Raw genomic sequence first — 27,397 nt, 5'->3', positions numbered from 1 at the left:
GTGTATGGGGGTGGGGGGGTGAGAGAACCTGGATTTGTGCTGGAAATGGCCCAACTTGATGATCACTTTAGATAAGCTATTACCAGCAGGAGAGTGGGGTGGGAGGAGGTATTGTTTCATGGTCTCTGTGTATATAATGTCTTCTGCAGTTTCCACAGTATGCATCCGATGAAGTGAGCTGTAGCTCACGAAAGTTTATGCTCAAATAAATTGGTTAGTCTCTAAGGTGCCACAAGTACTCCTTTTCTTTTTAGGAATGACAAGGTGTACTTACAGGAGTAAGAATAGGGAAAAGGACCAAAACAGAAGAAAAGATGGGTTTGATTTCTTTTGGTCATGAAGCAGTGAACTCCTGCATTGGTTCCGGTCTTTTTGGGGAGACTGTGCTAGGGATAAAGCTTTACTTTGGCAGAGATAAGGGGATTACAGTGGTAACTGTGAAGAAAGGAAGTCTGGGGATAAAAGTGGGCAAGATTGTATTGTGACAAATATACTGCATGCAGTTGCAATATATTTAGGGACCATTGTATTAACTTTATGAATGTTATCTGTATTTTGATGCTATTAACTCCCCTTTATAAATGGTATCTATACATGTTATATGTATCTTTGTGAACTTAGGTATATTCTACTCTGTGAGGGAGGGTTATCTCCTTTCCTCCAGGAACTAAACCAGTGGGGGCAATTCTGGGACAGGTAAACAACTCCAGAAAAGTTCTACTCCTATGGAGAATTGCATAAACTGGTTCAGACCACATCCCAGAAGCCCAAGAGAACAAAAAGATTTGTGTGATATAAAAGTCTGTGTATGACTGTAGGGCCTTCATTTTTTGATCCAATAAATGGACATGACCCTTTGACCAAGGGGAGCAATCCCTGCTCAAGGGCTGGAAAGATTTTGACCTACCACATTCTATATGTGGCAGGAGGGTGACTTCTGCTACATTTCGTATGCATGTAGGCCTTTTATTATTTTCTCTGTATGGCTTTTACCTTAAAATAAGTGAACTTTACTTTGTGAAAGCTGTCTAATCACTTGTAAACCACTGTCTTAGACCCTGTGGGAAACAAGTAAAACTGTGGGTGCTGAACTAACTCAGACCTGCTAGGGTACTCACAGAAAATTGCAGGGGTGCTGCAAGACTGAAATACCGGTCTGGAGGAAGGAGGACATGAGTCTATGCCCAGACCGGTGACAGAGGTCTGAGACTTAAGAGGAGTGTTCCTTGAGCAGGCCACAGAGATGGTTAGAGGTGCAGTTGTCCCAAAACTGTATGTAGATATGTAGATTCTACAATAAGGCATAGCTAGCTCACCATGTCAAGATACTTCTCAGACTTAATAGCTGGAAAAAGTGACAATTTCCGGTAACTTAGATCTTCGTATTAATGATGGAATAGGTGATAATTTTGTGGTTTAATACTTCTGTGGTTGACTCTGACTTTTTAATCTGAAGTACTGCAAAACTCAGCTCTTAACTTTAGGAGGAAAATAATAGTTAAACAGTACATTAGCTTTTAGATCAATTTGAGGTCTGTGTTTAGATACGTAATCTCTTTAAGCAGGAAAGAAAAGATAATTTAGCCATTTTAGTCACAATTTTACCCTGAATGAATGTTTTCTAATAGTTTTATTTGGTAAAGACTTTTCTTTGAGTCTTTGTCTACACAGATTAAGCTGTAGATGTATGCATTTTGTGCACGTATGCCCAAAATCTTTTACTCAGCAGTGTCTGAGGCTGTGTATGTACCTTGTACATCCTTGTACTTCATAGAATCATAGAAGATTAGAATCAGAAGAGACCTCAGGAGGTCATCTCGTCCAACCCCCTGCTCAAAGCAGGACCAACCCCAACTAACTCATCCCAGCCAGGGCTTTGTCAAGTCAGGTCTTAAAAACCTCTACGGCTAGAGATTCCACCACCTTCCTAGGTAACCCATTCCAGTGCTCCACCACCCTCCTAGTGAAATAGTTTTTCCTGATATCCAATCTAGACCTCCCCCATTGCAACTTAAGACCATTGCTCCTTGTTCTGTCATCTGCCACCACTGAGAACAGCCTAGCCTCATCCTTTTGGGAACCCCCCTTCAGGTAATTGAAGGCTGCTATCAAATCCCCCCTCACTCTTTTCTTCTGTAGACTAAATAAGCGCAGTTCCCTCAGCCTCTTTTCATAAGTCCTGTGCTCCAGCCCCCTAACCATTTTCATTACCCTCCGCTGGACTCTCTCCAGTTTGTCCAGATCCTTTCTGTAGTGGGGGACCCAAAACTGGACGCAGTACTCCAAATGTGGCCTCACTAGTGCCGAATAGAGGGAAATAATAGCTTCCCTCGATCTAGTGGTAATGGTCCTATTAATGCAGCCCAATATGCCATTAGCCTTCTTGGTGACAAGGGCACACTGTTGACTCATATCCCGCTTCTCATCCCTTGGAATCCCCAGGTCCTTTTCTGCAGAACTGACGCTTATCCAGTCGGTGCCCAGCTTGTAGCAGTGCATGGGATTCGTCCATCCTAAGTGCAGGACTCTGCACTTGTCCTTGTTGAATCTCATCAGATTTCTTTTGGCCCAATCCTCCAATTTGTTTAGGTCACTCTGGACCGTATCCCGACCATCCAGTGTATCTGCCTCTCTCTCCGTCTTAGTGTCATCCGCAAACTTGCTGAGGGTGCAGTCCATCCCATCATCCAGATTATTAATGAAGATGTTGAACAAAAGCAGCCCCAGGACCAACCCTGGGGCACTCCGCTTGATACTAGACTGCCAGCAGTCTAGACTAGACATTGAGCTGTTGATCGCTACCCATTGAGCCTGACGTCGTATCCAGCTTTCTGTCCATCTTATAGTCCATTCATCCAATTCATACTACTTTAACTTGCTGAAAAGAATACTGTGGGAGACAGTATCAAAAGCTTTGCTAAAGTCAAGGTATATCATGTCCACCGCTTTCCCCATATCCACAGAAGGATAGAAGGCAATCAGGTTGGTCAGGCATGACTAGCTCTTGGTGAAATCATGATCACCTTCCTCTCCTCCAAGTGTTTCAAAATGGATTCCTTGAGGACCTGCTCCATGATTTTTCCAGGGACTGAGATGAGGCTGATTGGTCTGTAGTTCCCCCGATTCTCCTTCTTCCCTTTTTAAAAGATGGGCACTATATTTGTCTTTTTACAGTCCTCCGGGACCTCCCCCAATCACCATGAGTTTTCAAAGATAATGGCCAATGGCTCTGCAATCACGTCAGCCAACTCCCTCAGCACCCTCGGATGCGTTGCGTCCGGCCCCATGGACTTGTGCATATCCAGCTTTTATAAATAATTCTTAACCTGTTCCTTCACCACTGAGGGCTGCTCATATCCTCCCCATACTGTGCTGTCCAGTGCAGCACTCTGGGAGCTCACCTTGTCTGTGAAGACCAAGGCCAAAAAGCATTGAGTACTTCAGCTTTTTCCACATCATCTGTCACTAGGTTGCCTCCCACATTCAGTAAGGGTCCCACACTTTCCCTGACCATCTTCTTGTTGCTAACGTATCTGTAGAAACCTTTCTTGTTACCCTTCACATCCCTTGCTACTTGCAACTCCAGTTGTGCTTTGGCCTTCCTGTTTACATCCCTGTATGCTCAAGCAATATTTTTATTCTTCTCCCTAGTCATCATTCCAAGTTTCCGCTTCTTGTAAGCTTCCTTTTTGTGTTTTTAAGCTCATTAAAGATTTTTCTCTTAAGCCAAGCTGGTTGCCTGCCATATTTGCTATTCTTTCTGCACATTGGGATGGTTTGTTCCTGTGCCCTCAATAAGGCTTCTTTAAAATAACGGCCAGTTCTCCTGGACTCCTTTCCCCCTCATATTAGCCTCCCAGGGAATCCTGCCCATCTTTTCCCTGAGGGAGTCAGTCTCCTTTTCTGAAGTCCAGGGTCCGTATTCTGCTGCTCTCCTTTCTTCCTTTTGTCAGGATCCTGAACTCCACCATCTCATGGTCACTGCTGCTCAGGTTGCCACCCACTTCTACTTCCCCTACCAATTCTTCCCTGTTTGTGAGCAGTAGTTCAAGAGGAGCATGGCCCCTAGTTGGTTCTTCCAGCACTTGCCCCAGTAAGTTGTCCCCAACACTCTCCAGAAACTTCTGGGATTGTCTGTGCCCTGCTGTATTGCTCTCCCAGCAGATGTCAGGGTGATTGAATTCCCCATGAGAACCAGGGCCTGTGATGTGGAAACTGCTGTTATCCAAAGAAAGCTTAGTCTACCTCCACCTCCTGGTCTGGTGGTCTATAACAGATGCCCACCACATCACCCTTGTTGCTCTCACCTCTAAACGTAATGCAAAGACTCTCAACAGGCTTTTCTCCAGTTTCATATTGGAGCTCTGAGCAATCATACCGCTCTCTTACATACAGTGCAACTACTCCACCTTTTCTCCCCAGCCTGTCCTTCCTGAACAGTTTATACCCGTCCATGACGGTGCTCCAGTCATGTGAGTTACTCCACCAAGTCTCTATTATTCCAATCACATATAGTTCCTTGACTGTGCCAGGACTTCCAGTTCTTCCGGCTTGTTTCACAGGTTTCTTGCGTAGTTGTACAGACACCTAAGATAACTAGCCCTTTGCCCTACTTTCTCACTATGAATCAGGAGGCCTCCCCTGTTGCACCCTCCTCCTTGTGTTTTCTCCCAGTAGCCCACTTCCCCATTTATCTCAGGGCTTAGGTCTCCATCCCCCGGCGAAACTAGTTTAAAGCCGTCCTCACTAGGTTAGCAAGCCTGCCTGCAAAGGCACTGTCAAGGCTGATTTCCCACTCTGGCACTTTAAGTGCAAAAGGTGGGGGCCCGCAAGGATTCTAAAAATTAATACTGGCCACTCCAGGCTGGTACTAAACTCCCAAGGTTACAGCTTTTCTCTGACCTTGGATGGGTAGATGCTGCCACCACCCAAATGCAAAAAAACCCTTTTTATCCAGGAAGGCGCACTTGGGAATTCCTCCATGTGGGGTACCCTCAGGCCCTTTCACCCCCACTCTGGGGAAGAGCTGAGAAAGGAAAAAAGGGAAATCAGCTGTTTCCACCAGCTAATTAAACAACATGTGCACAAACTTCTTAGGACACAAAAAACCCAATCCTGTTCTTAAAAAAGGTAAACTGTATTAAAAACAAAGAGTAAATACTTCTGGAACTTAGGCTATTGCTAGATTTAAAAAGAGCAAATATAATAATTAAGCATCAAGAGTGGTTTTCTCGAGGTTCGGTTTAAAGGTTACAAACAAAAGCATTTGGGGTTAGCACAGAGGAGTCTGCAAGCCTTACAGAAATAAAAGAAATAAACCTAAACGCATCTTTCTAGACATTCCCTGAACTATTTACGTATCTGGGGTTCCAGACAAATAGGTTCGAGGTATGATTTGATGATTTTTCATACCTGTTTTTTAAAGCTTGTTACAGCACTGCTGCTCTGTGTCTCCTCTCTGGAGAACAACAACAGACAGAGAAAAGGAAAGTATTTTCCCAGTTTTAAAAAGTTCTAGCCCTCCCATTGGCTCTTTTGGTCAGGTTCCCACTCCCTTTCTTTTACCTATGGGCTTTTTTAACTCTTTACAGATAAAGCATGTAGAGAACAGCTCCTAACAGGGATTTTATAGCTACTGGCTGGCTGGGTGTCCATAAAAGGGAGCTCTTCTCCTCCCCCTCCCCCCCCCCAATTTATTATAGATGCTCTTCCCTCTCTTTGTTAGGTGGATCCCATCTGCTCCTACCAATCCTTCTTCCTGGAACAACATCCCATGGTCAAAGACTCCAAAGCTCTCTCTGACACCACCAGCACAACCCCGCATTTACTTCCACAATTCGATGGACCATACCTGGGCCTTTTCCTTCAACAGGGAGGATGGACGAGACACAACTTGCGCCTCAAACTCCTTTATCCCTCTTCCCAGAGCCACATAGTCTGCAGTGACCTGCTCAAGGTCACTTCCTACAGTGAGGACACAGAGCAGTCCCATCTGCCACTCAGTTCCTTCTCATTACCTGTGGTAGCAAATAAGAGCACACCATCTCCCCTGATTCCCCATAGTTATTACTTAGAGTTTATAGTTTGTTTTTTGTTAGTTTGTTAGTTTATAGTGTAGTTTTTGAAGTTTTACTTAAATCTGTTCCCTTTATTTAAAAAAAAAATCAAAATCAAAAAGTCTTTTCTTTCTTTGGGTCTTTCCTCAGTACCAAGGAATGAGGTCCAGAGGTGCTGAGCAGGTCTCCGAGCTTTAAAATCTGCCCTTTTCGAAGAGATAGCTCTGCCTGCCAATGTTGCACATACAAAATGTTTATTTTGTTTAGGGAAGTCTCATATACCTGCTAAGTGCCATTTGTGATTCTTTTTGTAAGCACAGTGCACACACAGGGCTCGTGATGTCCCTTTGAAGTAATATTTGATGTAAAAGACAATGCATATTGTCTCTGAATCTGAGAATCCCCCTCAGAAGCAGTCTATTCCTGCTTCAAAACTAATTCCATTGCTCCAGCTATTAGACACATCACTCTGGGGCTCTAAGAGATTGTCTGACTCTGTGATCGCATGCTTCTAGCAAGCACTCTGAGCTTTCCATCAGTCTTCCTTAGGTCGGTCAGTCAGTCAGTCTGGCTCCTGCTGCCCGAGGCAGGAAGGAGCAAAGATCTGCAGATGGGGCTTAGCACTGGCTACCATTGCTCATAATCACCTGAGAAGGCTAAAAGTGCTGACTTGTCTAAGCAGGCTCCTTTGAAATCACATTAGTACCGGGAGTCTTGATAGACTCCAGAATCACATTCTTCAGCCGCAGTGCTGCATCCTCTGTCTTTGGTAACCAACATCACTTCATCTGCACAATTAGCATGAGTGCCATATACCAGAGATTCATCAGTACTGCACCCTGATAAGACCTCTAAGACTTTTAGTTAATATACCAACGCCAATTGTTTGACTCCATTTGACACTCGTTCTTAAAAATGTTCAAGAGATCAAATAACCAGACTTAACCTAATATATTGGCTAAAGACAAATCAGTACAATATGAAAAGGAGACATACATAACCATCTTCAGTGAAGGGAATTCTTGCAGTGTGTTCTCCTTTCACAGAAGGTATGCATTTCACCCAGTAGTATTTATAGTATGATTTGTACAAGTTACAAAACGGCTTAACCCACTAGTTTGCACCAGTTTAGTCCTGGCTTTGTCCTGTTCTTTCCCATATCTTGTTCTGAGTACTGCATTTGAAGTGCTGATGACCCATGAAAGTACTCCCTAACTGTACTTTGTACAATGTTTTCATGAGTCTTTGCTTTGGCAAATTTCCTATTTTCTAATGCTAAAGCTGACTTCATCTTTGCAAAGTGTTGTGGGACACTTGACGTGGATAAACAGAATTGTGGGACAGGCATAATACATTCAGTGAACATAACTTCCCAACGCTTATTATGCACATAATGCCTATTGGTGTGGTGTGTATTAAACCTAACATATTGGATAACTGGTACCATTGGTCATAATACAGTTGATGAAGTATTATCTATAGTTAGTGAACTGATTGTTTCTCGTCACTCTCCTTCAAGATGTTAGAACTAGTAGTTTTTCTTCGATTGCTTGCTCATGTCCATTCAACTCGAGGTGTGTTTGCTCACCACATGCACTGGTGCTGGAAGTTTTTCCATCAGCAGTATCCGTAGGGGACTGGCTCCAGCACCCACTTGAGGGGCGCGCACATACTGTGGTATATAGGGCGCCACTGGTTCCCCCTCCTCTTTCCCCCTCCCCCCCCATTCCTTCTTGCTGCCAGTGACGGTGCTGGAACTGTTGCCACTCATTTGTATGAGCTAGGTTCATTTATCCATGCCTGTTGAGGGCATTCTTGAGCCTGTCGTGGTCCTGTGGCAGACCACTGCATCTGTCTCCAACATCTATGTGGGCAAATTGCAGGTACTGAGTAACCCTCCACTCAACCCCAAGAGGTTGAGTACTTTTTTTTTTTTTTTAACCCACCCGGTCTTTAGATCTTTTGATTGTGACTGCAACTCACGAAGTCTAAGATGCCACACTCCCTGAATCTACACCCATGCATAAGGAGTCGAAGAAGGTAGATCTTCTATGAAGGAAAGTTTACTCCTCTGCTCGTTTGCAGATTCATATTGCCGTCTGTCAATCCTTGTTGGCTTGCAATGGGACAAGCTTCTGCAGGAGACCAAAAGTGAATTTAAGGTAGTGGCTATAGACGGCCAGGTGGTGGTGGACCCCATTCTGAGGGTCTGTACACCAAAGCGGAGAGAACAGCATTCTCTGAAGAACTTCTACCAGTATGTTCAGACTATATTTGGTTGATAAACCTACCTGCCCTAAAGGAGACAGATGTAATCTTGCATATGTCCTGTAACTACAAGCTGCCCAATGTACTGAGCCAAACTCTCGGTTAGATTTTTGGATGAGTTTACATGTGAGAAATTGCTGAGAATTTTTCTTGTAGTATATGGAGTCCAATATTGCCCCTTTACATTGTATGGAGTGAGTAGAGGTGAGAATGCTTTGCCTCAGTTGATCCTGAGGTCATCTATATTTTTCCACACAACAGTATTTAGATTTTTAAAGGGCCATGATTCATACATTTCCACTATTTAGAGCCATTCTCTGCCTGGGACTTGATTGCTGTACTCCTATCTTTAATGGACCCTCTGTTTGAACCCATGATATGTTCACTATATCACCCCTTTGTTAAAATAGCACTTTTGGTAGCTATTACCTTGGCTCACAGGATTAGCGAAATTCAGGCTTTGATGGCAAGCCTTCTGTATTATATTTTTCAGAAGGACAGGGTTGCATTCAAGCCACATCCAAAATTTTTACCAAAAATGGTTTCGTATTTTCACATCAATCAATTTATATACTTACTGTCCCATCCCCCCCCAAAGCTTTTAAATCTCCTGTGGAGGCTAAACTCCACACTCTAGACTTTCTTAAGGCTATGTCCTTTTATCTTGATAGAGCAAAGCCATTTAACCAATCATCCAAACTTTGTGGCTTTGGATAAGTCTAAGGAGCAGGCTGTTTCCTCAGACTCTAAATGAGTTAAACTACATTAAGATATCTTGCTCATTAAATAACTCTTCCCCCCTCAAGTTAGGGTATGCTCTGCTAGGGCTCTGACATCTGTAGCTTGCTTTTGGGGGAAATCCCTATTTCTGAGTTCTGTAGTATGGCCACTTGAAGTTTAGGTCGTATATTTACCAGTCACTACTCCATTGTGTCAGTTTCTAGGTCAGAATCCCAGTTTGGAACGACTGTCCTACAGTAGTTATTTAGATAAGAATCCTATCACCCACCTACTTGAGAGGTAATTGCTAGTTACACACCTACAATGTGATCCCTGTGGATGACTCCTCATTTACAGTAACCAGTTTTTCTTGATGCCTTTGTTCATGTGGATCCCATAACTCTCCTTTCTTCTTCATTGATATGGAGTTCTTACCTGGATTTCTGTTTTGGTGAAAGAACTGAATGGTAAAGAGTGCTGTGGCACCTTATAGACTAACAGACGTACTGGAGCATAAGCTTTCGAGGGTGAATACCCACTTCGTCAGATGCATGGAGTGGAAATTTCCAGAGGCAGGTATAAATATGCAAGCAAGAATCAGGCTAGGGATAATGAGGTTAGTTCAATCAGGGAGGATGAGGCCCTCTTCTAGCAGTTGAGGTGTGAACACCAAAGGAGGAGAAACTGCTTTTTGTAGTTGGCTAGCCATTCACAGTCTTTGTTTAATCCTGAGCTGATGGTGTCAAATTTGCAAATGAACGGAAGCTCAGCAGTTTCTCTTTGAAGTCTGGTCCTGAAGTTGTTTTGCTGCAGGATGGCTACCTTTTAGATCTGCTGTCCAGTGAGGTTGAAGTGTTCTCCTGCATTCCTAATATCTGATTTGTGTTCATTTATCCTTTTACCTAGGGACTGTCCAATTTAGCCGATGTACATAGCAGAGGGGCATTGCTGGCACATGATGGCATATATTACATTGGTGGACGTGCAGGTGAATGAAGCGGTGATGGTGTGGCTGATCTGGTTAGGTCCTGTGATGGTGTCGCTGGTGTAGATATGTGGGCAGAGTTGGCATTGAGGTTTGTTGCATGGATTGGTTCCTGAGTTAGAGTTACTATGGTGCGGTGTGTAGTTGCTGGTGAGAGTATGCTTCAGGTTGGCAGGTTGTCTGTAGGTGAGGACTGGCCTGCCTCCCAAGGCCTGTGAAAGTGAGGGATCGTTGTCCAGGATAGGTTGTAGATCACTGATGTTGCGTTGGAGAGGTTTTAGCTGAGGACTGTATGTGATGGCCAGTGGAGTTCTGTTGGTTTCTTTCTTGGGCTTGTTTTGCAGCAGGAGGCTTCTGGGTACACGTCTGGCTCTGTTGATCTGTTTCCTTATTTCCTCATGTGGGTATCATAGTTGTGAGAATGCTTGGTGAAGATCTTGTAGGTGTTGGTCTCTGTCTGAGGGGTTGGAGAAAATGCTGTTGTACCTCAGCGCTTGGCTGTAGACAATGGATTGTGTGGTGTGTCTGCGATGGAAGCTGGAGGCATGAAAGTAGGCATAGCGGTTGGTGGGTTTTCGGTATAGGGTGGTGGTAATGTGACGGTCACTTATTTGCACCGTGGTGTCTAGGAAGTGGACCTCCCATGTAGATTGGTCCAGGCTTAGGTTGATGGTTGGGTGGAAGCCATTGAAATTGTGGTGGAATTCTTCCAGGGTTTCCTTCCCATGGGTCCAGATGATGAAGATGCCATCAATGTAGTGTAGGTAGAGAAGGGGCATGAGTAGACAAGAGCTTAGGAAGAGTTGTTCCAGGTCAGCCATAAAAATGTTAGCATATTGTGGGGCCATGCGAGTGCCCATAGCGGTGCAACTGGTCTGGAGGTATATATTGTCACCAAATTTGAAATAATTGTGCGTGAGGATAAAGTCACAGAACTCACCAACCAGTTGTGCTGTGGCGTCATCAGGGATACTGTTCCTGACAGCTTGTATTCCATCTGTGTGTGGGATGTTTGTGTAGAGAGCCTCTACATCCATGGTGGCTAGGATGGTGTTTTCTGGAAGATCACTGAATGGTGTTTGCTTCGCCCTTAATACCCTTGATGAGGGGGAGGGAGCGGAGATGTGCAAGGTGCATACACAGCCCCAGCAGATACTGGTGGCTAAAATATTTCAGGCTTGTGCACACGTGCAGTGGGATCCTTGTGGACAAAACATCTTGAACTGCAGTTACTGTAACCTTGAAAAACTTTATTGAATGAAATTTAAATATTTTTGGAGTCCGTTGTACTAAATGCTAAGGTTATGTATTACTGTGGGCTGTGATTGAATGTAACCTCTCTAGGGAGGATATATGATGTGAACCCTGGGAATTGTTATGAACTTCAGAGGGACTGATTTGAGCAATGTGCCAAACAAGAATGAATTTTTGGGACAACCTGTGTCAAGTGATTTGTCTGGAGAATCTCTGCTCAAGAGAGGGGACAGCTGGGAACCAGAAACCTAAAAGTAGGTGCCTTTGTTAGACCATGGAGGGGGAATATAGGTACAGTTGCCCTCAACTGTGAGTGACAATATGGGAAAAAAGTTTTGTAGTTACAGCTTCTTCCTTCAGATTACAATGTGGTAGAGTCTGGTTCCTTATTATGCAACAGGATATAATTAAAAAGCACAAAAAATATACTTTGCCTGCTATTCATAAGACATCCGGAGGTTTCTGATAAGAACTTTCTAACCTATGTGTCACTTAGATGGAAACTGTTAACTTAAAAATTACTCTTCTGAAATTTTATCTAGTTGTAACACAAGATTTGAGAATAAAATGTTTCTCATTTATAGGTGCATTTGACCACACTTTCTGTATAGTCAGTTTCCTGTTTTTTTAACTCATGAATATGGGGGAGAATTTTTTAAAAGTTTATTTATATTCGTACCCACAGTTTAACTAGTTGCTTTAGTCACACTGGACCCTCCCTACCATAATGATTTTACAATCAAGGAATATGAGCAACAGAAAAAGGGTGATGGAGAAGAATAGAAGACAGAGTACATTTTTATTTTATCACCTATCTCCAACTGCCTTTCAATGTATGATTAGTTGGTTAACTTCTTGTACATGACATGGTACACATGGACCTTGAAGAGGGGCTTGGAGGAGAGGGTCACGGCCTGGTGGCTCTAAAACCACACAGGTTTGCAGAGGAAATCGTGAGCAGATGTTGTATTTTTTTAAACTACTTTTGATGGTCTTAATTGAGTAGATTATAGATTGTCTCTCTCTTTTAATATTGATAACTACAGATAGTGATCACCTTTAATACTAGTAAAGGAAATAATCCGACTACTTTTTCAGAATTATACATTTTGTAGTAATTGTTCTTTCTCTGATATTCTAGCTAATGGGAATGACAATAAGAAATTTAAAGGAGATAGATCTCCCTGCTCCCCTTCTCGTGTCCTTCATCTTCGTAAAATTCCAAATGATGTCACTGAAGCAGAGGTCATTTCATTAGGTCTCCCTTTTGGCAAAGTAACCAATCTCTTGATGTTGAAAGGAAAAAGCCAGGTATGTAGTTATTTGCATGAGTAAAATACAAGAGAATGCTACTTATATTCAAGTTAACCTCTTTGATATTGCATTTGGCTGAAATTTTGTAGGGCCAATTATTATTTTATAGATTATTCAGGACTTTAGCACATCAGTTTTAAAACATTTTTAAATGATGTGATATTGGTCATAAAATCTGTGTAAATGCCCAACATAATAAAATGCCATTCTTTATATTATTGGAAGAGATGAAATAGAATAGTCCTGTTACTTGATGTTCAGCCTGCTGAGTAATGCTTTTTATTGTCTGTCTTGTACAAAAGTACTTGTACAGAGGTAAAGAACTACATAGTTGCTGACAGCTGTTCTCAAACTTCCTGCTGAGGATAGAGAACTATGGTTACCTACATTTTATTTTTTATTTAAAGAAAAACATAACTGTTTTTTGCTTAACTAAATAAACATAAGCTTTACCCTGAATAAACAGTGAAATCTTTATTTTTTAAATAAAGCCTAGTGTTTTAGGCATTTCTTTTGGTGATGTCATTGGACACTAACCAGCTTCCAGTTTGTGCTCCATCATACTGCTTAACTGAGTACATATATTCTCATGTTTGGATGATTGGGTAGTTGGGGACAGCACGGTTCCAGGAAGGAATCAAACTCATTACCAGGGTGCTGTAGTCACTAAAGTTCAGTATAACTATCCCTGCCACATGTTTGTGCCTGCAAGACAGTGGGAATATAAGTGTCCCCAACCATCAGTATATTACTCTTTTGGTTGATGTGATGCATTCATTTTATGTCACAACCACCATGATGTGGAGTAAAGTAAGACTGTTTTTTCAACATGCTTGATTTTGCAAAGTTTAATATTATATACAAAATAACAAATTCTTGCAAAATAGTGATACAAAAATTTACTTGTCCTTGTGCCTTTTGGCATTCTGCAGGCCCTAATGAAGTTCTGTGGTTGGTATGATGACATCACATAGTAAACATTGAGCATTATGTAAAAAAAAACAACCCGTTAATGTGAAATGAGTAGCAGTTCTGAATTTGGGACCGAAAAAGCGATAGAGGAAACTTTACGTCTTCCATTGGGTGTTGAGAGTATTCCATACATCATATGTTTAGTGCCTCTGTGGAAACCTGATCTGGTTGTGGGCTCTTTTACCGTAATAGAAATTTTAAAAGGATTTGCAGGTTAACTCTAAAGTAATTGCAAGTCTCAAAAGTATTTTGAAAAATATAATCATAAATAGTATTTTGTTTCTAAATACTGAGCAAATCACATGTGTACTTTTAGTTCACACGAGTTTTTCAGATGAGGTGGATTTGGTGGATAAATGATTCTTCAGTATGTTATGCAAACAAAAAAACATTGAAAATTGCAATATTTCTGTTGATTTTTAGGCTTTCTTGGAAATGGCTTCCGAAGAAGCTGCCGTTACTATGGTGAACTACTACACTCCTGTTACGCCTCACCTCCGCAGTCAGCCTGTTTATATTCAGTATTCCAATCACAGAGAACTAAAGACTGACAATCTGCCAAATCAGGCTGTAAGTATAATACATGTATTTTAAAAAATGAATACAGTTGTACATTAGTGAACATTAAATTAATGAACTGCTATCTGTTGATGTAAAATGAGTAGTCAGCTTTGACAGAATATTGCTCCATTCAATCATAAATTAGATTGTAAGCTCTCTTAGGCAGGGACTTGTCATCTTCCATGTCTGTAAATTGCTGTTGCACATTAAAAGCTCTTTATATAAAAAAGGCAATTACAGGTCAGAGAGCTGAACTTCAGGACCAAGCAAAATGGGTGAAACTGTAGTAAAGAACAAGAAGTATGTGGACAAGATACTCCTGGGGGGGATTCTGTGCCAAACAGTTAAAAATTCTGCGCCAAAATTTTAAAAATTCTGCAAATAGTGTGTCTCAAAATAATGCATTATAATCACACCAGTTTCGATTGTTTTGGTAAGTTATTTTAAACTGCAATACAAAAGAAAGTTACAATAACTATTCAGCATTTCCTAAACACATGAAAGTTAAGTTACAAATACTTGGTAACTAAAACCCTGCATTCCAGTTACAATTCTATATTTTCATTTAAATTACATTACAGAACACCAAACAGCACCAAATTTTTTTTTAAAAAAAATGGAATTTCACACATAAAAGTCATAGAGTTTTGCTAATCATTGTCCTAGACCTGGCTGGGTACTTTGATAAGTGCTTGGTTCTGATTGTCCTGACATTTTATTGACTGCTTGATAATTGTTTGTTTTATTTGCCAACAAAGCCTTTTTTTTTTCTTTTTTTTTTTAATGGATAAGTAAAAATCTAACCCCATTGTGCAACTTTGGCACAGGGATAAAGTGAGAGAGCACATAGATCTTCCTAGTGGATTCCATTACTGTCATTTATAAGGCTTTACATCACTCCGGCAATGTAGGGGCCTTAAAACTTTACAGCTTTTATGTTCCTGGGCAATTGACTGAGAATGGGAGTAGTTAACTAGCAATAGGATCATTAACAATGTTACTATGCAGACAAGCTGCTACATTTCTGTCTCCAGAGAGTGAGATCAATTAACCAGCAACATTTACTTAGCTTTTGTAAAAAAAACAAAACAAAAAAAAACAAACAAAAAAAACCCATTATTTTAGTTAACTTAAAAACAATTTTCAGTAACATGATACTAATTTAATTAACTGTTTTTTTCAATTATCAGGAAGTTACAGACATTTTACTAGGCAGGCAGGCTGTTACATTTCTGCCTCAGGGACAGAGCCTTCCTCCTGCAAAAAGACCTACACTCCTTCACATCCCTCAAGCTGTGAAGCGAGAGGGAAGGATTCTCTCTCGCTTGTTGGCCAGCCCCACGCCCTGACGTCTCCCCCGCAGGCACTCAGGCCCAGTCCCCATCCCCCCCTCCCCCCGCCCCCCCCAAACGCGCACACCCAGTGATTTGCGTCTTTGAGGCTGCTCCAGACAGGCTGGAACAGACGTGCTGCCAGGGAAGAGACGCATGTCCCTCCACGCAGATTTCTTTTGTTTTTTTTCTGTGTGGGGGGCACACAAATATGCAGGCCATATGAATTCTGCTTCCCTGCAGGGGTGCAGAATTCTTTCAGGAGTAACAAGAGTAATCTAATGGGTATAGTGAACTTGGACGTTCAGAAATCCTTTGACAGGGTCCCTCACCAAAGGCTTTTAAGCAAACTAAGCAATCATGGGATAAGAAGGAAGGTCCTCTCCTGGATCAGTAACTGTGTAAAAGATAGGAAACAAAACATAGGAATAAATGGTCAGTGTTCACAATCAAGAGAGTTAAGTAACAGGGTCCCCCAAGGATCTGTACTGAGACCAGTGCTGTTCATCATATTCATAAATTATTTGGAAAAAGAGATGTTCAGTGAGGTGGCAAAATTTGCAGATGATACAAAATTACTCAAACATTAAGTCCAGAGCTGACTTTGAAAAGTTACAACGGGATCTAATTAAACTGGATGACTGGCAACAAAATGGCAGATGAAATTCAGTGTTAAGTGCAAAGGAGTGTACATTGGAAAAAGTGATCCCAACTATATATACAAAATTATGGGGTCTAAATGAGCTGCTTGGAGTCTTTGTGGATAGTTCCCTGAAAACATCCACTCAGCGTGCAGCAGTAGTCAAAAAAAAAAAGATGATAAAGTTAGGAACCATTAGGAAAGAGATAATAAAATAGAAAATATAATGCTACTATATAAATCCGTGATGTTCCCACACCTTGAAGACGGTATGGAGTTCTGGTCACCCCATCTCAAAAAAGGTTTATTAGAATTAGAAAAGGTACAGAGAAGGCCAACAAAAATTATTAGGGTATAGAACAGCTTCCATATGAGGAAAGATTAAAAAGACTGGGTTTATTCAGCTTAGAAAAGAGACGACTAAGGGAAGATATGATAGAGGTCTATAAAATCATGGATGGGATGGAGAAAGTGAATAGGGAAATTTTATTTACCCCCTTCATGTAACACAAGAACTAGGGGTCACTTGATGAAATTAATAGGCAGCAGGTTTAAAACAAACAAAAGGAAGTACTTCACACAACACACAGTCAACCTGTGGAATTCGTTGTCATGGGATGTTGTGAAGGCAAAAAGTAGAACTGGGTTCAAAAAAGAATTAGATAAGTTCCTGGAAGATAGGTTCATCAATGGCTGGATCACTTGAAATTTCCCTGTTCAGTTCATTCTCTCTTAAACATCTGACACTGGCCACTGTTAGAAGGTAGGTTAATGGTTTACTATGGGGCTGACAAATTCTGCAGTGGTTTCTCATTCTGAGTTGGATAGTGTAAGAGGCTGCTGTAACAGCAGTTTACCCTGCTTATATAGAGGAGCCAGCAGAAAAGGCGATGACTAGCTCTATCAGCTAATTGTGTGCTAGTTTTTCCCAGTCTGAGAAAAGGAGGAGTAAACTGTACGTGGGAACCCTTGAAATATTTCAGGGCAGGCTGCTTCTGTTCTCTTCTTTTACAGCTCCTCAGTGAACAATTCTTTAACTCTAGCATTTTTTCAAAGGATCTCATGAAGCTCCCCAGTGTAGAGATAGGAATAGAGTCTCTTGCCAAGACATTCATTCACCTTGAACTTATCTTTTTACATAAAGACCAGATAAACTCTGGCTGCTCTTTGAAAGAATGTAGTATGGCCTTTCAGATACCTGTCTCCTCTTTCTACTTGCCTGGATAGGCTATCATAGTGAGTCAGTTTAGAACGAAGGGGTCAAATCAATCCCATGTAAATGCTCCCATGCAGCTTTCTGTATTTGATACGTTAATGTGTGCCATGAACTTCACCACCAAACTGGTATCTGTAGATCAGGTAGCAACTCTGTTTAAAAACCTGGAAAGATGACTAGATAAAAACTCCACTCTAATTTTCTCATGTTCATTTTGGAAGAACCTGTGATACAGCAGCTTTTGGGGGGAAAGGAGGACAAAATATTTCTCCAGGAGGGAGGTTTCTAGAGACTTCATTAGATGTTTGGCAATGTGACTGGAGAACAGATTTCTGCTCTGGAACATGGTAAGGGATAGGCCAGTTAGGAGACTCATCGTCTCTCTGAGCCTCCCTCTGACTACCAGCTTAATCACCTCCATGATGGACTTTCAGATCAGTATTAGGGATTAATATCTTTATTTCTGGGACCTTTGTGCTCATATGGTGGCAGAGAAGCGTTCTGGAGACTTTCAGGGACTGATGCTCTCGCACACATTAAACCTCACAAAGGGAGAAGGTTCCACCTTTGCCTGTGTCCTCCAGCTCCCTTAATCGCCAAGGCATGCCGTGAGATCATTTGCCTGTCTAGTATATTGGGGTTGTCTAGCAATTTACAGCATGAAATACAATTCTGCAAGAGGGGCATTGCTGGCACATATCACATTGGCCATACCCCTCTGCCATGTACATTGGCCAAATCAGACAGTCTCTATGCAAAAGAATAAATGGACACAAATCAGACATCAAGAATTGTAACATTCAAAAACCAGTAGGAGAACACTTCAATCTCCCTGGACACTCAATAACAGACATAAAAGTGGCGATTCTTCAACAAAAAAAACTTCAAAAACAGACTCCAATGAGAAACTGCAGAACTGGAATTAATTTGCAAACTGGACACCATCAAATTAGGCCTGAATAAAGACTGGGAGTGGACGGGTCACTACAAAAAGTAATTTTCCCTTCTGCTGATACTCACACCTTCTTGTCAACTGTTGGAAATTGGCATCCACCTTGATTGCATTGGCCTCATTAGCACTACAAAAGTAATTTTCCTCCTCCTCCCTTCTTGTGAACTGTTGAGAATAGGCCACTTCCACCTTAATTGAGTTAGCCTCATTAGCACTGACCCCTACTTGGTAAGGCAACTCCCATCTTTTCATGTGCTGTAATATTTATACTGTTTTCTGTATTTTCTACTCCATGCATCTGATGAAGTGGGTTTTAGCCCACGAAAGCTTATGCCCAAATAAATTTGTTAGTCTCTAAGATGCCACAAGGACTCCTCATTGTTTTTGCTGATGCAGACTAACACGGCTACCACTCTGAAACCTGTCACTTACAGTTCAGTATCAGAATTAAAAATTTTCATTTACAACAGTGGTTCTCTCATTGTCATACTGGGGATTGCTTCTTTGGCACACTCTTTTATGGACCACGTTTTGTTTTATGGACAGAGTCTCTCTGTCCCAATTCCACCCCTTTTCTGTGGCAAATATATAATGCCTGGTCAGATGATGGTAATATTTACAACAGAATTAGGAGATGAGATGAAAATGAACTCACTTCAGTGTGGTGGATAAGACACTTAGTTTATTCTCTTCTTCTCACCTCTTGTCAATACCATCTCATTTTGCATTTGTATTGGTTTTTAACCTGTTCAGGGATGTAGGTCTAGGCATTTTAGTTCAGATTCTCTCTCTTCACTGCCTGTAACTGTCATATAGCCTTGGTAAAGCTCCCTCTGCTGGAGAGTCACCAGGCTGCTGTGTTTGTGACCACCACACTGGGGCACTTTAAACTGTGTGCTCTTAAGCTTCCTTTGGTCTGAGTCGGTTGCAGTACTCTCTCTTTCCTTGGCGTGCTTTCTAGGCACAGGCTTTCTTGTTATCCTTCACAGAAATGGGACCTGACAGACAGCTGCTCTCTAGGCATACCAGAATTAGTGGAGACCCCCCAGTACTTTAAGCACACCCTTTCCCAACATTCAGACCTTTTGAGAGCTCTGGGTTTGCAGTTCACTTCTTCAGGGACACACAGACCAATTACACTTTACTTTAGTTAGTTTCTCAGCTGGTCCTGCAGTTCAAAAGACCCTTTTCTATGAAAGCATGCCCCTCTCTCTCTTCTGCCCAAGCTTGTGTGTGGGAGCAGTAAAAGTGGCTGTTAAATTTTGAGTTCTCCCTGACCCTCTCAAGATCTGTGGCTTTTAAGACTCAATATTAACACCTCGCTTCTTTGTTCCCCTATTTGGGGATTTTCCACTTTCCAGGCCAAGCTTTAATGGTGAAGTGTAATCACATCAACTACAGCAAATGTAATTTATTGACTCTCTCTCTCCACTTGGAACATCAAGAACCGACCAGTGGAAGGCGATCATCACTAAGGTTCAGCTCCCAACAAGGACCTTGTTACAGGCCTCACTGGATGCGGCTGATATTGCAGTCTGCTCTGTTTCTACAGTGATTGTCATGCATCAAGGGTTGTGGCTACAAATGTGAGGGTTCCCTCTCCTCTTCCCCTCCTCCTTCTCCCCCCCCCATGGGGGGGGTGTTCAAACCACTGTAGAGGACCTTCCTTTTGACATACGTAAGCTCTTCAGTGAGTCTACTGATTAGTCCTTGCCACACCCTCAGGGGTTCAAGGTTCAAACTGCTCACTTGGGATCTGCACACGTGCGCAAAAGAGTTTAGCGGGTCACAGATGGCTCAAAGATCCTGCCCAGTCTAGTTTCGTACCTTCCATTGGTCTACTGAGCCACCCAAGAAGAGATCTAGGTATCAGAAAAGTAATCCATCTTCTGTATTGATCGCTACTACCCAGCCTTCCTTTACTGATCATCAATTTTGATGTTTTCGGTCGAGGATCTGGAACAGCCCCAACTTCAGATTCTTTCAGATCTCAAGCTACTTTCATGGCACTGTTTAAAAACATGTACCAGTTGCAGAAATTTGCAGAGCTGCTGTTTAGGCTTCCATTCATACTGTCTCCAAACATTATACTTCAGTGTATGCCTCTAGAGCAGATGTGCTTCACAGCACTAGAGTTCTGACATCAGTCTTAGAATCTTCTCCAAAGCTTCTGCTTTCTTCAGGAAATACTGCTTGGGAGTCACCTGAAGTGGCACACCCAAAGGGATGTTGTGTGAAAAAGGAGAGGTTGCTTATCTTGTACAGTAACGGGAGTTCTTTGAGATGTTTGACCCTATGGGTGCTGCTCCACTATCTAACCTCCATCCCCACTGCTTCGGAGTCTTGTCTTGTGAGAGTTTGTGGAGGAGAAGGAACTGAGGGGTGGTTCATCCACATGGCTCTATATCTTCTCGGTATGAGGATGCCTAGAACATGTGCACTGGCCATACAGGCACTGCTGCCAAAATTCTGCAGTCAAAGGTGCATGGGGTACATGTGCACCTGAAGTGAAGTGCCCACAGGGACAAACATCTTGAACTCCAATTACTGTATGACGTAGGTAACCTCTCCTTTCCCATATCACTATTAAATCCACAGACTGCTTTCATATCCCACCTCAGTACTGACAGTACCCATGGCAAGAAGACCCCAGTGTCCTACTGTGACACAACATACCCAGTTCTGTGTTGAAATGCACCTGTAGGTACAGATGCACCTCTTTCCTTTGACAACCAACATGGGGGGACTCAGACCCAGATTTCTTCATAGCACAATCACAGCTCTGTAATGTGCTTTAGACAAATTCCCATATCTCTTCATATCACAATCACAGCTCTTCCAAGCTGTTCCAGCTTATTCCTCCACCATTTAATATGCTCACCTAACACCGAGAATGCAACTGGAGTACATGCAGATAATTTCCAGTAGCTGTTTCCAGCTTTTAAGATTATTAAAATTGTGTGGACATTTACCGTAATTCTGTATTTCCTGGTTTTCAGAAGTTTGAATTTTGCCAAACTTGCTGTTCTGGAAGGGCCCACACTATCACTGGGCATCTTTAACTCTGCATTAATGAACCTTTTTGCCATTTAATTTTCCTGAACTCATGTTTCTTATCTCTTGCCTTTGAATTTCAATGTAGAGGATCTGGTAGAGGGGTTTGGAGTAACTAGTTCCGCTTATGCCTGCATTCACAGTTCATAGTATCAGTGTCCCAGGATGAGTCTTTTGGGGGAATTGGGGCTCAGCTTCACCCTGTGCTGGGATTAGCTCACCTTTCCAGGTGAGAGGAATAAGTGCTAGAAGTCACATGGTAGAAAGCTGAGAGGAGGCCTGGTTGGATATAAAGGGCAAAATGAGATTAGGAAGCAGTGGGGCTCTCCTTAGCTTCCAGGCAGACAGCCTGAGTATGCAACCCTGCAGGGAGCAGGCTGAGAAGGCTGGAAGTCAGTATGGTGGAGGAAGGCTTCAGCAAAAGGGAGTAAAAAAGCAGGTGACCTGGGGAGCCAAGAGGGAGTAGATACACTCCTGTAGGAGACCCCAGGTCAGGAGAAAGGGCATGATTTATAGTTTGAACTTTTTGAAAAATAAAACTCGATTCCTGAAGAATAGGGATTGAAATCCTGACTCTGTTGGAAATGGTTTTGATGCACTGGCTGGTGAGTTGGTCCACTGCCTTGCAGTCTACTTAAAGTTGCTTCGGAGAGTGAGTTGCAGCATACCTCAGGAATGTGAAAGGGTACAGAATAGCAGGCTGAGGCCAGGTATATCCAAAGTACACGTGATTGTGGATAAATGGAACTCATGTTCCTAATCAAACCTACAGCAATCTGGCTAACAGTTCTGTCTTCAGAAGACTGACTTCCTCTCCATATGTGTGAAGTTAATAAAGGGAAAAGCAAACACCACATCAAGTAAGCATTTTAATTAACAATCAAAATGCATAATCTTATACAGTTTTAGATGTGTGTTTGTGTGATGCATGATTTTTGCAAAATACACCATTATAGTAAAATGGACCAGGGGAGTCCCACTGCTCAACAGTAGACCAGTTCTATCCTTTATTGGGTCTACATGGTAGTGGTAACACAGTAGTATCATAATAATATATGATACTTTTATATAATGCTTCTCATCCATAGATCTCAAATAGCTTTACAAAGGAAGGTAGGTATCCTTATTACCATTTTACAGATAGCGGAACTAAGGCAGAGGGGTGAAATGAGTTGGTGATACAGCAGGTTGGTGGCAGTGCAGTGAGTCCCAGTCCAGTGCACTATTTGCTTGTTGGAACAGGACCGACACAGCTTGGCTTCTGTTGTGTGTTGAAAGTCTCATCCTAGGTCTTTGGGGCTTTCAGCTCATTTAAAAATAGAGTTGTAAAAATGAGGCTTTATTAGTCCAACGCATCGTCATAAATAAAGTGAGGAACACGATGAATATTGAAGGTAGTCTGCCATTTTTTTTGTTGCTACATATTATGTGTGCAAGTACTGTATGGAATTCTTCCTCCAAATAACTTGACTGTACTCCTTACCTAAAGTTAGCCATTGGAGTCTTGTGTGAATATTTTCTAAATATAAGTACAATATAAGTCTGTATAACTTAAACTGATAAACAACATTTTTACATATTTTATTTGCATGATAATTGTTTATGTAAGTTAACTCTTGTCTTCCTCCTCTTTCTCAGAGAACCCAAGCTGCATTGCAAGCAGTGAATGCTGTGCAGTCTGGAGCCCTAGCTCTTACAGGCGCTCCTGCTACTGAGGGTGGACTCCTTCCAGGTCAAAGTTCTGTTCTCCGAATTATTGTTGAAAACCTTTTCTACCCTGTCACTTTGGAAGTGCTGTATCAGGTAACGAGGTGTGGGGAGAGGAAGCAAATGATTATTAAATACTATCTATAATGCTAATGTAAATCCAGTACCTCTTTGTCTAGAAATTGTACTTCGGATGTTCAACGTGTGTGAGGATTGCCACTTCAGGATGAACTGTAGTCAATTATTATAGTACCATGTTTGAGTGGATTTAATTCAAAATGACAAATGTATTCTTTGTTCTTACTAGTGACACTCACTCTTCCATGCCTTCTTTTGATCCTCCTGCTTCTTTGAGTAAGGACTTTTAAACAGCATGTTGAGGAAGAAACATCAAAACTGTCATGCTTTATTGTTACCTTTTCTGACAATTTTTTTTGGTAGCTCATTCCTGGGCATACAGTTGCTCCTAAGAATTTGTTATGTAAATATTCTGTTTCATTATCATTTTTTGGACGGTCAGACTGACATAATTTTATTTTAGTTGTAATATTTACCTATAAATAACCTAATTTATATGGATTTGAAGGAAGTGTGTGTTCTAGAGACTGTATACTTAGCTCCTGGGCAAGGGGAAGTGCTTTATCACCAGCAACCCCCTGATAAATTTTAAGATGCATGATGAAAAGACTGTAATAGAGATTGCTGTTCTGTCCTTTACCAGAAAGATGATCACTGTAGTGTAGGAACCATAAGCTTGGGATGCCTAAAAACTAGGCAAGTAGTTAGGGTTATCAGTCATAGATAAGGCTACATGTTAGTCACAAGTATTTTTAGTAAAAGTCACGGCCAGGTCATGGGCTCTAAACAAAAATTCACAGCCTGTGACCTGTCCATGACTTGTACTAAAAATACCCACCCTGACTAAAACTTGGCCGGGGGTCTGTGGGTGCCTGGGGGTGTGTGTGTGTCCAGGGGCAGTGTGTGTGCTGGAGGAGGTGGCCTGTGACCCCTGCTGGTACTGGAGGAGTGGCGGGGGGAGGGTTTGGCAGGGGCTTCCTACCCGGTTCTGTGTCATTGCAGCTTCTAGGCAGCCGGGGCAGGGGCTGCACTTCTCCTGCCACAAGCACCAGCTGCTGCAGCTCCCATTGGCAGGGAACTGCAGCCAATGGGAGCTGCGGGGCCAGGGCCTGCAGGCAGCGCAGAGACCTTCTGCTGCTTAGGAGCTGCTGGGGTGCCATGCCAGTGGGAGCTGGGGAGTCGTCCCCCCCCCCCTCCCAAGTTAAGCACCCGCAGCACTCCACAGCCCCCTTTCCCTTGGCCTGAGCCTCTCCCACACACCCAAACTGCTGCTGCTGTCTCAGGGGCTAACTGGCTTGGGCAGTCAGGGGGTTGGACTAGATGACCTCCTGAGGTCCCTTCCAACCCTGATATTCCATGAAGGCCCTGCATAACTCTGCTCACACTTGGATCTAGTGTTTTGTTGCATTCCTCCTTGCTGTTCATGTTCTTCCAACAACATTCCCTTTCCTTCTTCCACTCCCCTTTCTGCTGTCTCGCATTCAGTGTCGTATGCATGGATATTCTCCAATTCCAGTGTGCTCCCTACATTCTTCTTCTTCAGATCCTTTATTATTTTTTTTGTTACTGTAGCACCGAGCACCAGTCAGCAACCAGGACCCCATTATACTAAGCTCTGTACAAACACAGAACAAAAAGATGGTCCCTGTCCCAAGGAACTTACAACATAAGTATAAGACAAGAGACAACAAATTAAAGAGTGAAGTGGAGGGGGGGGGAGCTTGTGTTCAATTTCTCCTTTTACTGAGTCTTATAGTGGATCTTCTGTCTTTCTATGTCTTCTATGTAAGCTATCAGAGGCAGGGATATCGTCTTGAACACAGTGATTACTCTTGACAAATAAAAAATTATATAGCATTTTGAGCTTCAAATCTCATGGACAATGATTTTTGTGGTTTCAAAAATAAAACGTGGATACATGAGCTGTTTAGAAGAGATCTTCAGTTACTGAACCCGTAGGATTCATCCAGCTTTGTACCTAGTACTTCGAGCTCTCATAGAATTGTAGGAATTTAGGGTTGGAAGAGACCTTGGGAGGTCATCTAGTCCAACCCCATGCTCAAAGCAGGACCAACCGCAACTAAATCATCCAAGCCAGGGCTTTGTCAAGCCAGGCCTTAGAGGTTTTTAAGGATGGAGATTCTACCACCTCCCTAGGTAACCCATTCCAGTGCGTTATCACCCTCCTAGTGAAAGTGTTTCCTAATATCCAACTGAGACCTCCCCCACTGCAACTTGAGACCATTGCTCCTTGTTCTGTCATCTGCCACCACTGAGAACAGCCTAGCTCCATCCTCTTGGGAACCCCCCTTCAGGAGTTGAATCCCCCCTCATTCTTCTCTTCTGCAGACTAAACAAGCCCAGTTCCCTCAGCCTCTCCTCATAAGTCTTGTGCCCCAGCCCCCTGATTATTTTTGTTGCCTCCGCTGGACTCTCTCCAATTTGTCCACATCCTTTCTGTAGTGGGGGGCCCAAAACTGGACGCAGTACTCCAAATGTGGCCTCACTAGTGCCAAATAGAGGGGAATAATAGCTTCCCTCAATCTGCTGGCAGTGCTCCTACTAATGCTGTCCAATATGTCATTAGCCTTCTTGTCAACAAGGGCACACTGCTGACTTATATCCAGCTTCTTATCCACTGTAATCCCCAGATCGTTTTCTGCAGAATTGCTGCTTAGCCAGTCGGTCCCCAGCCTGTAGCGGTGCATGGGATTCTTCCTTCCTAAGTGCAGAACTCTGCACTTGTCCTTGTTGAACCTCATCAAATTTCTTTTGGCCCAATCCTCCAATTTGTCTAGGTCACTCTGGACCCTATCCCTACCCTCCAGCGTATCTGCCTCTCCCCCCAACTTAGTGTGATATGCGAACTTGCTGAGGGTGCAGTCCATTCCATCATCCTCAAAGACAGCTTGTGAATCCCTGCTCTCAACTGCTTTGTGAAACCCCACTTCTCAAACCAATACTCCAATGTATTCCAGCATCTCTGGAGGTCTAGAACAAAGGCCCTCTCTTTTTATGCCAGTTCTGAGCAAGTTCTGTGGCATGTAACTTGAGAGACAGTGACTCTTGCTCTTGCAGAGAATTACCTTTTTATTTTTTTTATTTTTTTTGCTGGACGTGGAGGAAGTTAGTGGCTAGTAGAAAGAAAATATTATGAACTTGCCTCCAAAACATGGATTCTGATAGAACTGAGAATTATTTTGTTCATTTCTAATATAAAATTATTCCTGAAAAACAGTATCTCAAGAGCTAAAATTGTGTACTGTAGCTTTAAAAGTATACAGATACAGTTTTAAAAGTCCAAATTATTTATTTCTTGATTTATTTTTTAGATTTTCTCCAAGTTTGGAACTGTCTTGAAGATTATCACCTTCACAAAGAACAATCAGTTTCAGGCCTTGCTTCAGTATGCTGATCCAATGAATGCACATTATGCCAAAATGGTAAGCATAAAGATATACATCTGACCTATTTAGTAAACATAAAATAAATTACAAAAACATTCTTTACATGTACATGGTTTTGCTATGAGCTGCACTAGTGTTAGGGTTTCTTGACACTCTAGTAATATTTAAATTCTCTTGCTGCTCAAAGTAGCTTTGGGGTTTTGTAATTACGTTATAGAGAATGATTTGCTGAACTTTAGTACTTTTACTACTAATTATGCATTAGTGGTCTTGAATAAGTCCACCTGTGTACCTGGTCACAGGTTAAGGCTAGTACACTGCTAGTATTTCCTTCTAGGAAAGAGGTGCTGGTGATGGGGGAATTTAAACTTTTCACTTGCTATCTCAGGTTCAAAAAGGAAGACAAATATCTGTGTACTGTAGGTATATATTTTTTTCCAAAAACCTTTAAAACCCATCGTTCTTGTAATTACAAATCAGTACTGCTCTTCTGCAAAAATAAATAATTTCAGTGAAATTTTGTGTTCCTTACAAATGTTGGCTCAAAGACCTGTAAATCTGGCTCCTAATTCCTTTTAGTAGAATATAATACAGGCAAAAATGACCAGCTAATAAACTGCATGTGGTTCAAGCACAGGTTTTTTGGGGGGGCCTGTGATGATGCTTTAATAATAATAATAAATTAATTAATAATCTGGCATCCTAGGTGAAGAACTTGTGGATTGCCTTCCCCAATATTTCATCAGTTTGACAGGCACCTGCAACCTAACAATGAGTGCCAAAGACCTGCATTCATTTTTTTGATACAAAAAGAAATAATTTACAATTACTTGAATATTTTAAATTTTTTTATAACTAGTCCCCAGTCCATATACTGCCAGC

General features: G+C 42.1%; 1 protein-coding gene across 2 annotated transcripts in view; it reads left to right on the top strand.

The window, feature by feature from the left end:
- Positions 1-27,397, top strand: part of PTBP3 (polypyrimidine tract binding protein 3) — a 123,507-nt gene that overhangs the window by 56,988 nt on the left and 39,122 nt on the right. For both annotated transcript variants that reach the window (XM_074953519.1, XM_074953521.1), the window contains 4 exons: positions 12,425-12,594; positions 13,993-14,139; positions 22,962-23,126; positions 26,441-26,551. In XM_074953519.1, the coding sequence (XP_074809620.1) occupies positions 12,425-12,594; positions 13,993-14,139; positions 22,962-23,126; positions 26,441-26,551 (593 nt within the window). The remainder of the gene's footprint in view (positions 1-12,424; positions 12,595-13,992; positions 14,140-22,961; positions 23,127-26,440; positions 26,552-27,397) is intronic.

This window comes from Natator depressus, chromosome 5 (assembly GCF_965152275.1).
Source record: "Natator depressus isolate rNatDep1 chromosome 5, rNatDep2.hap1, whole genome shotgun sequence".
Classification (NCBI taxonomy): Eukaryota; Metazoa; Chordata; order Testudines; family Cheloniidae; genus Natator; species Natator depressus.
Note: the sequence above shows the minus strand (reverse complement) of the source record. Positions and strands in the feature narration are given on the sequence as shown.